We start from the raw sequence: 10,858 nt of genomic DNA on the forward strand, positions 1-10,858 counted from the left end.
GTGGAGTAACGCAGCCACGTGAAACGTGGGTGGGATCTTTAAAATATCTGCTTTCGGCGTCATCGTCAAAATGTCACTTCGAAGATAGAAAAATAATTGACGCGAAACTAGGAAGATTTTGCAAGCAATCAGGCTGAATATTCGAAACTAAATAGAAGCACAATTTTCGTAATATCAATTGGAAGGATATTCGATATTTTGAAAATAATTCTCTCGTAGAAGAACGAAACATATTGAACGTTCTTGCCGTGTAATCTTCGATCGTGTGTAACAGATTTTACTGGAGAAGCGAAACTTCCTATCTCTGTCGTTGTTTGTGACTTCATCGAGGCTAACGATAAGCGAAATAGAGAAAAAGTTTGAAATCTCGCGAGAAGTTTCAGATTTTCTGAAAATCGACTTCGTTTATGCACGTTCGCGTGCGTAACTCTGCAAGAAGTTTCCGTGAAAATGAAATGCCTCTCGGTGCATAATTCCTCTTCTTTCTAGCCTTTATTTATAGTTCGGTTAAGCGCACGCCTATCGTAGAATGTTAATGCGATGATAAATATATTACAAAAAGTTGGCAACTGACGTGGCTGCGGCAGCTTTTTTAAACTTTAAATCATTACTTCTTCGGGCTTTCCAACGCTAACTTTCCATCCACTATCTCGAAAATTTAAACAGCCACGTAATTCTAAATAAAACCATGGAATTTATTACGCGAAGACAGACAATTCGACTCCTTACGCTCGCAATCATTTTTCTACAAAATCTAATTTGCGATTACAGTTGGCCCGGTGTTGAAATATCCATTTTTTAAACACAGGCCAACAAGTGCTACAAATGCGTTAAAATCGAACTGCAAACAAGGAAGATTTTTTCAAACATAAATCATGCGAGTCCTATTTTCCACGTTAGAACAGACAGAAGGGTAAACACGAGCAATTTGTCTCGCGATCGATCTAATCCACCGCTATCCCTGTTACTCGGTTACATACTACCGATCTAATCTACCCATCGATAACAATAAAACGACAACGTGCTGAAACGAAAGCGGTCGAACGTACACGCGACTAACTCGCGATGTATCCCTCGCGATCTTTAATACGACGTAAGCTTAAAAAAGAAATAAAAGAACGAACAAAAGGAAACGTCTTGAACGTAACAAATTAAAAACCTGTTTGAGGGGCACCTTACCGTTGGAGTCATCTTTTCGTTCCTAATTTAGTTTTATCGCTAACACGACCGAAAAATCTCGCTTGCCAATTGTTAACGACGCTAATTTTTAAGTACGTAACTTAAGTAATCGTTGAGTACGCTGTTTCGGATCTTCTGTTAAGGAAAGACGCAATACGAAAATTAGGACGAATTTTGCCGAAAATAAATACGTTTATCGTTCGATCGGTCAGTAACATCGTTAGAGTCATTTGTACGCAATATCGAGCGTGTAATGGTCGATGGTTGAATTTATAGGCGAAGAAATGGTATAAATACGAGGATAAGGTGGCAAAAGCTTTTGAGTAGCAGGCGGCAGTTGTAACGTTTTGTTGGCGTAACACACGAGCAACAGCCGCGTGCCCTGTTTCGAGCTCGTTACAACTAACGGGGTGGTTGTGGCCCGGGAACGAGCTGCTTGTAGAAACTGAGCGATAACTGGTAAATAAACGATGAAAGATACGTGAATTACAAATTGCACTTTCCTAGCCGTGCACGTTATTTACCATTCCTCTGGTATTCGGTGTGTTGTTTATCGTCTTACGTGGAACACCGTTCATACGCGTATCGCGGTGTTCGCGATCGCTACGTTACACGTTAGGTATGTTACGTGCGCGATATTCGAGTTGTGCGCGTCCCAGGCTTTTAAAATATACACGGTTTAATTTCGCTGGATTTTAAGGTTATTACCCGGGGAATTTCGATCGCGGGCTGAATTTTTTCGCCGCGATTCGAGCATCGAATAGTTTATCGAGTATCCGGTGTATCGTGAATGAGCTCGACAAAGTTAGGAAAATTAAAACGCCGGCTAAGAATGAAAGTATAAGCTCGGATATACATGAAGTGTCGCAAATAAGCTTGAAGAGGGAAAAACGAACCGCTAAAAAATTAGAGTACGGCCAATTAACGAGACGCAGTTACATCTCGTTTCGAGGAACGTTTCAACGCGGGGAAGAACATTTTTTAGCGTGAAGTAAAAGTGAAAAACCGTGCGTCGTATCGACTGCCATTCTTCCGTACGACGTCTCTCTGGAATTTAAAACATTTTTTTTAACCATAGAAAATCACGATTGCGTCGGCAACGAGTGAAAGAACGCGGCAGGCTCAATTAGGCGGCTTCAGGGCTGCTGCTGTATTCGGAACGACGAGTTGCCAGTGTTGCGGGTATCGGAAATCACCGCGGTTTTAAACCGTTATACGACGAAATCGGATGCCAACGACGCTAGAAACTCGAAAATAACGGACAAACAAATGATAAAAGATACACGAGTGAGAAATTGTACTTCCGTATGCGGTACATTATCCACGACTTTCGATAATATATTAGCCGAAGCCTCTAGCCTTCTGTTTATCCGTGTTCCTCCATGTTAGTGGATTCTCTCCTTGCTTCCCTATCCCTGTGACTGACTGTTTGCGTAGTCTCTTTTTCGAAGCAAATGGAAGATATACTGGGTAATGGAGTAAACAGTGACAAGCGGTATTACTGATTTGATGCAGAGCATGTTGCGTAATGCGGCCTGTAGGCTGCAGGATTGTTTTAGATACCATATTGAACGTATACGATAATCGAGACGCTGAAAGAATTTTCTTTAACGGAGAAAATATACCGATATTATTTTCGCTACACTCGTTACAGCACAATATAATAATATTTTGAGGCCGGGTATTTCTTATCATATTTATTTATTTAAAAGAAATTATCTTATTTAATGTTAACGTATAGGTATTTGCGAGTAGTTACGTGGACGTTAGAAAGGAAAGTATTTATGCGATTGTCAATTATTTTTCGTAACTTATCCCGATTATGTGAGAAGATAATGTCATTAAAATCGACAACACGTCGTAACTTGTTTCGGAAAAGTCACGTCGTGGTGACGTTTACAGTAACGAAGCGTTAGACGACCCTTGAACCAGAAATAAAAAATATCGTTATCAGCGTCGATCGGCTTAAAATACGCACTAGAATCATTATCTATCTGTGCCGCTTGACGTACGCAAATCGCACTCGAGTCGTCCCGTAAACCACGTTTCAACCAGACAAGACGATCTACGTAGACAGATAGTCGATCCCTAACCGACGCACAGCGCAAAATTAACGTTCTCTTAATCATTTCATCATCAACATTTGCAATACCTATATGTATACGAAACTATACTAATCTAAATTCACGTCGTGACAACGTTAATTGCGTCGTAGAGAGCAGAGCAGAAAGATCGAAGGGAAACGTTACGCGATGTACCAAGGAAAAGCAATCGTCGTTACGACGAGCGACAAAGATCGACGACAGTGGCGCTGGGTCTCGTCAGCGACGAGCATAGCGAGATCCAGAATTGACAAACGATCGGTCGAATTTTCCACGCTCCGCGTGTACGGCCACCAGCCACACACATAGAATCTTGATTGCGAAAATACCCTGAAACCGCGCGACCAAGCAAAGCGCATTTACATCCCCTCTTTCTCCACCCTCCGTCTCCTATTCCATCAGAAACGCGCGGCGCGGCGTAGCATGGCGCGACGTGGCGTGGCTTACACGTTCGCAAACGCGAGCTTTCTATCCGGTACGCGCACTCGTCGAACGCCTGGCCATTAAGTTGCTGGTGCAATCAGAACGTTTCGAGAGAGGCAGCGAGCTTGCACGAGTGTCAAGATTAATAATATGTCTCTGAAGATGCATCTGCTAGTCAGACGCATCGTAAATGTAGGTCGAACTCTCTCTCTCTCTCTCTCTGTCTCTCTCGATGGTTCTCGCGTTGGATTCGTGGAAAATATATTCGCGGCTTTGATCGTTAACGTATCGCACCAATGGCTGGAATTACAGCGTGCATCGATATGTATCGCGACGCTGTTGCTCCTAATCGCGAATGGACACGGTCTTCCTCTATATCCTTTCACAGACACGTAATTTTTCTGCTTTTAGGACAGCGACGCAGAGAAGAGCGATCAGGACTTGGTGGTGGATGTCGCGAACGAGGTCAGTTCATCTTCCCGCAATGAAACGGATTCGATATCTTTATTAGCGAGTTCATTGATCAAAAGCTATTTGCAAGTATGCACAAACTGCGGATGAAAATGAAGAATGTTCGTTCGATTGAGGTTGAGGACGATCACGGTGTCGGTTTGTGATGGATACTGGCGAATATTCCTTTGTCGTAGGAGCTTGTATCGTTGATTGAAAAGACGTGTCCAAGTGATTTTTCTGACGTTCGATTCTTTCGCTTCCTTGATATTGTATTAAGTATAAATCGTGATTGTGCTTTTTACTTGTCTTTCTCAGTTTTACGTTTTGTCATCGTAGGCTGTAACTTCGATCTGAACGGAGAAGATATTTCTTTCGAGTAACTAAATGCAACAGAATTGCGCTTAGAATCAAACGAAGGAATGAAATTACAACAAAATTATCGTTGGTTGAAAACGAAAGAGGATACGATACGAGAAAATTAGAGGAAGATCATTTTATAAGTTAGTTTGAAACTTGGAAAGTTTTAAAATTCTTTATTCGAATATCTGGAACTGTGAAAGCTTACTCTTCATATTTATCGATTGCTTACGTAAAATATTTCCAAGTATTTTAAATTGGTAGTCTACGTCTAAGAACGAATGAACCTTGGATTTGATATTCTTTATAAGCTTCTTTTGTTTTCTTGTCTGTTTTTCACAAAAGGAGGCATCGTCGCCGCACGCGAATGGCGACCATTCGGATCCACGTGAGAACGGCACTCTAGAGAAACTGGGCGCCCCAGGACACGTAGGACCTATTTCCGGTGCTGGCTCCACATCCGTAAAAGACAGGCCCCCATCGCGGAGTGGAAGTTCATCCGCTCGTAGCACACCGTCTCTGAAAAGTAAAGATGTAAGATCTCGCGGATAGCAGGCTTATTCGATGACTAATCGGTCCTGTTCTATTTTTCTCCCCGGAATTATTTCCACTTGCATTTCCTTTCTGGATCTTTGAGAAAGAAGGCGAAAAGATGATCGTTTCGTTTCGACATGCACGCCGAATTGCCTAAGGGTGAGCGTTTCAATGACTCCGTGGTTTTCGAAGGCAAAATTTCTACTTGTTACGCTAGAAATAAAGTCCAGTTGTTCGATGAACTAGAAAATTCTTTTATTTGCAATCGTAATGCTAATAATGCAAAATTAAAAGCCGACAACGATATCGTACACGATGTTCTACACTCGGTTCCTTCGTTGTCGCGAGATTCAAGCGTTACAACGATCATTTCTATCGATGATAAACTCGATATATTTAAAACGTCCCACGAAGCATATTTAAACAACAGAATACACGATACTCTGGTCGATCGGTAATAAAATAACGAAACAAAGGGAACTATATAAAAATACGATTTACGCGCAGTCCCCGTAAACACGTTCGACGAATAAACGAGTTTACACCGGGTATCTCCGTAACTCTGTATTTTAAAAGCTAAGAAACTTCAACGAACCTCTCTTCTATTGGAAACCGAAGTGTGCTAAGAAAATCCAAGCAAGATAACCACTTGCGCAATTTCGAAAACAACGAAGACATTTTGATGGTTCCCCTTGGCGTATAGCGCGCATGTACACGAGCATCGATAACGTGTAGCTGGAATTCGTGGCGCGAAGTTACGACAAGTCAATTTGCGCGGACGATAGCAGAGGAAAGCAAAAGCTCTCTCGTTTCGAACCCCGCGCGTCCCTTTCTTCCTCGTGTCCGGTGGTATAAATCGGTGAACAGGAGGTGGCCGCTTACGCCGGTTTGCGACAAGGATCGATATGTCTCGTTGCTTTTGTGCGAAAGTCAAGCGTGAAATTTACAATTCCTTTCTACGATTGCGCCCGATAATAAACCGGTGTACCCCGTTGGAACGAACCTCTCCAGATCGACAAGCCGGGTACACCTGTGGCGGCGGCGAGGGGGTCGCGCAGCTGTACGCCAACTATGGGAGGAATCCCTGGTCCCTTGGCATCGCGGGTCTATCATCCGCCATCGTCACAGCAAACGCCACCGCAGGGCTATCAGGGTTTGCCGTCCCGCGGCAATGAGCCGCCACAATCGCCTTCGCCGTACAGCAACTTACCATACGCCAGGACCTCGATGGTACTTCACCCGCTCTAGCTGCTCGTCTTTTTTCTTTCTTTCTCTTTTTCTTCTTTTCTATTTTCTTTTATCTCGTAGTACTTTGCAGCGGTAGCCCGCCACCGATACTATAGACTATGAGCTTTCTAAGGAAAAGATAAAAACTCCGAGACATTTTAAATATCTTTTTATGTATAAATTTCAGTGAAATCTCATAGTTTACTTACGACGTGGTACAGAAACGTGGTAATATTCAGATCTGTGAAATTGAAAAATTCTCTAGAATCTCTCTCTCTCTCTCTTCGTTGTTGAATTGTTTGTTTGTTGAATTTGTCGAGAAGAGGCAACGAGAATGTGCGTACCAACCGAAAATCGTTTAAAGAGCGTCGTCTGACAGTGACTTCAAAGCTATTTTGGTTAATCGCAAAGAAATCAGAATCATCTATCGCCTATAGTTAAATCTATGAAACGATCGATGGCTATTTATTTCCGTTTATTATTATTCTTATTATTAAAACTCTTAAGGTGTCTCAATAGATAGCTCGTTGTAACAATTTCATTTTGTGCGAAGTATCAGTTGGGTAATGTTTCAGTTGATTGTAAAATGTAATAGCCTGTAATAGATATATGAGTGTAATAATAGATAATAAGTTCTAAAATGATGTACTTTACTCGTCGTTTAATGATACGTATTTATGGTAAATGAATTTGGTGAAAAGTACTAGAAATTTAGTAGACATTTTGAGGATTAGAATCGTAAATTAGTATTTAAATTGGTAAAAAATTTCTGCCAATAAAGTGTTCAGGCAAATGCGTTAATTATGATTCTCGATGTTATTCGTGATGTAAAAGAATGTTTTTAATGTAAAAGCTCGAAAAAGCTAGCTGAAACATTAAAGACGACTTGCAAAAGTTCTAGAAACAAAATTCGCTTGTACATATATCGTCGTCCTTATATTATCAGGTGATTAGCATCCAAATGTTTTGAAAATTGGATTGCCAGGAACTAAAAATATTTACGAAGCTTAATATATGGAGTATCGTCGTTCTTAGTTTTATTCTATATATATGTCTTTGTTGAAGTTTGCTACAAATCTGAAAATCTCTGTTGATGCAATCACATGTTACGTACTTCCAGAATGCAAATTACATTTCTATGATCCTCTTCTTCGTATTTATGCATTTGTTATTCAAATATCGTGACTGAAAATATCGAAATTATTAATGAAAGAAAGTTCAAGCAAAAACTGATATAGTTTGTTCTCTTCTATAGCTCGGCTTCGACGCTCACGTGAGGATACCATCGACTAACGGGATAAGCAACATTCCGGGTGGCAAACCGTACGTAATTTTCATTAAAATTAATCCTTAGATAATAAATACGATAAACTTGACGCAAAAAAGTTACGAAATATTTGCAGCTTGTACAACTCGAATTGCAACCATCAATCGTTACGTGTGCACTTCTACTCAAAAGTTCGGAACATCCTTTACTTCTTAGACGAAACAAACGTTTTCGCACATTCTTTTGAGAAATAACGGTATTATAATGATAACTTTCGCTTTTAAGTACAACTAATTACGATCTCAACACTACCAAAATAATAATAATACGAATAACATCTACTTAAGCAAGTTATTATTCCTTTGAAATCCTAACATACTCCAAACTTCTGAACGGGTGTGTAAATCACCTACGTCGAAGTTAGCACACCCATCCTGATTTTAAATATAAAGCTTAATCAGACAAGTCTGTAAACAAAATCTTCGAAACATAATATCATTTAGTTTTCCTTGTGATATAATTATAATTAATAAATCCTATATAAACGTATTAGGTGACTTAAAGATATGTGTTTCTTGAGTAACGATCTACCAAACGAGAACGTCAGCTTCTCCAGGACGAAACAACGAAACGACGAAATATTTCTCAAACAACTATTTCGATTGATTTAGTCGAGAAGTAAAGGATCGAAACACCTTCAGAAACGAATACTTTTAAACGCAGTTATCGCTGCACCGGTAACTTCCATTCTTTCGACACATCTACATATCGCGTACTTGACATTTCAAAGAAAATAAATACACGACGACGCGACCAAATTACACTTGTAGATCGTTCAACGCTTCTGGCCGTTTCTGAAAATGTCAACCCGCTACCGCCGCTCGCGTAAGCTAGAAAGGTGCGGCGTGTGAAGCATTATCTTTTCGATGGCCGCCTTTCGCCGCGGCGCGAAGCTTTTAAGTAATCGAAGGCATTCCATTACGTAAAGACAAAGGCATTAATGTTTTGCATTCCACCACAGAGCGTACTCGTTCCATATGAACGGCGAGGGTCAGCTGCAGCCAGTGCCATTCCCCACAGACGCTCTGATAGGGCCGGGAATTCCACGTCACGCGCGTCAGATTAATACCTTGACTCATGGCGAGGTTGTGTGCGCCGTCACCATCTCGAATCCGACCAAGTACGTCTACACGGGCGGCAAAGGGTGCGTTAAAGTCTGGGACATCGGACATGGAGGCGGTGGCAGTATCAAGCACGTATCGCAGTTGGACTGCCTACAACGCGACAATTATATTAGGTCAGTTCCACGGTCTCTGTCCACGTTTGCACGGTGTGTCCGAGTCTTTCGACACGCCGCTAACACGTATCCGTGGATCATGGTAAATTTGTCGTATCAAATCGAGATGCAACGTTTCGTTCGATTTTGCTTAACACTTTACCGATCGATAGCCTATTAATCGGCTTTTCGTCGTCGACTCTTACCGACCGATAGCCTATTAGTCAGCTTTTTGTCGCCGATAATATTTCTCATTATTCGAACAGTAATTTGTCATTTAGTACCAAGGTACCTTGCCCAGTTGCGTCAGTTGCGTCGCTTTGTAAGCTGCCACGGTTTAATACCAATTTGAAAAACGTACCGTTCGCGATGAACAAAAAGAATGGTATTGGAGAGTCTAAACCGAAACAGAGCCGGCGCCTGAGATACGCCGGTCGGATGTGCGTATGCTGTTGAATCGCTAGCGGTCGGTAAAGTGTTAAGCGATTGCACGATAGAGCTTTAGTCGAGCGAAGCTTTATTATTGGATTATATGGCGATTCGGCTAATAATTTTGACAAATAACGGGATTTGTTTGGTAATTTTAACGAACGTGGGCGAATGGAAGATGACAGTATATGTTTGATGTTTAGATAAGAAGTTTGTTAACGTAGTAGGAAAGAGGAGTCTTCTTTTCTTCGTTATTGGATATTGTTAGCGACTCGATTGGATAATCGATGATCGGTCGTACGTATCAATTGTAACGAACGGGAAGAAACTTTAAATAGGAAGCTAGGAAGTTTCGTATTAAAAGACAGAATAGTGTTTCGTTATCGGTTGACGGTTTAGATAAATATCGTTTTTAATAAACGAAGAAGAATAGAGAATATAAGATTTGAATGAAATTCGAATAGAAGTGGAAGAATATTAATGGATTCGCATTAAAAAGAAACGGGCTGGCTCGTTTTATTACGAGGTAATTGATGAATCGGCCAACTATCAATCTTAACGAATCACGAACAATAGGAAATACGAAAATTCTATATTTAACCGGAAGTAGAGGTTTGCTTTTACATTACGAAAGAAGGAATGTCTTGTTTTAATTTGCGAATGGTTAAACCTATTATACTCGCGGAATGAAATCGACGCTTCCTAATTGTTCGTGTAACGGAGAAAATAGAAGATAAACTATTATTTGTTCGGTCGGAATCCTCCCTTAACTAATCATTCAGCGAAACGAGTCAAAGGTTATATATCTAAAAAATTGTATTTCGTTCTTTCAACCCGTTTTTACGTTACTTTGTGATCCTGTTTACACGTGTTCTTTTTTTACATCCTCGTTCACCTTGTTATTCCATGAAATATATTCCATTATTTTCATTATTTCTGAAAACAGATCGGTAAAGTTACTGCCGGACTGCAGAACCCTAATAGTTGGAGGGGAGGCGAGTCAGCTGATCATCTGGGACTTGGCTAGTCCTACACCGCGAATCAAAACGGAACTGACGTCAGCGGCACCGGCCTGTTACGCGTTGGCGATCTCGCCAGACTCGAAGGTCTGCTTCAGCTGCTGCAGCGATGGCAACATCGCCGTGTGGGATCTACAGAACGAGACGTTGATTCGACAGTTCCAAGGCCACACGGACGGTGCCTCCTGCATCGATATCTCGGCGGACGGTTCGAAGCTGTGGACAGGAGGGTTGGATAACACGGTGCGTTCGTGGGACCTAAGGGAGGGTAGACAGTTGAAGCAACACGACTTTACCTCGCAAATATTCTCATTGGGCTATTGCCCAACCGGAGAATGGCTCGCTGTGGGCATGGAAAATTCGAACGTGGAAGTGCTTCACGCTACCAAGTCCGATAAGTATCAACTGCACCTACACGAGTCGTGCGTGTTGTCGTTACGCTTCGCCTCTTGCGGCAAATGGTTCGTCTCCACCGGCAAGGATAATTTGTTGAACGCATGGCGCACACCGTACGGAGCTTCGATATTTCAGGTGTGTATCGCCACATTCTCGTTGATGTTGTCGAGATAGGTTGTTTCTTTCGTTTTTCACT

General features: G+C 41.5%; 1 protein-coding gene across 7 annotated transcripts in view; it reads left to right on the forward strand.

Annotated features, from left to right (window-relative positions):
• gro (TLE family member transcriptional corepressor groucho) overlaps window positions 1–10,858 on the forward strand; it is a 115,475-nt gene that overhangs the window by 99,567 nt on the left and 5,050 nt on the right. For 6 of the 7 annotated variants that reach the window (XM_033350754.2, XM_076625735.1, XM_033350756.2 and 3 more), the window contains 6 exons: window positions 4,116–4,169; window positions 4,860–5,048; window positions 6,060–6,278; window positions 7,531–7,598; window positions 8,564–8,839; window positions 10,194–10,797. In XM_033350754.2, coding sequence (XP_033206645.1) covers window positions 4,116–4,169; window positions 4,860–5,048; window positions 6,060–6,278; window positions 7,531–7,598; window positions 8,564–8,839; window positions 10,194–10,797 — 1,410 coding nt within the window. The remainder of the gene's footprint in view (window positions 1–4,115; window positions 4,170–4,859; window positions 5,049–6,059; window positions 6,279–7,530; window positions 7,599–8,563; window positions 8,840–10,193; window positions 10,798–10,858) is intronic. The other variant, XM_033350759.2, reaches the window with a different exon arrangement.

Source organism: Bombus vancouverensis, chromosome 2, assembly GCF_051014615.1.
Source record: "Bombus vancouverensis nearcticus chromosome 2, iyBomVanc1_principal, whole genome shotgun sequence".
NCBI lineage: Eukaryota > Metazoa > Arthropoda > Insecta > Hymenoptera > Apidae > Bombus > Bombus vancouverensis.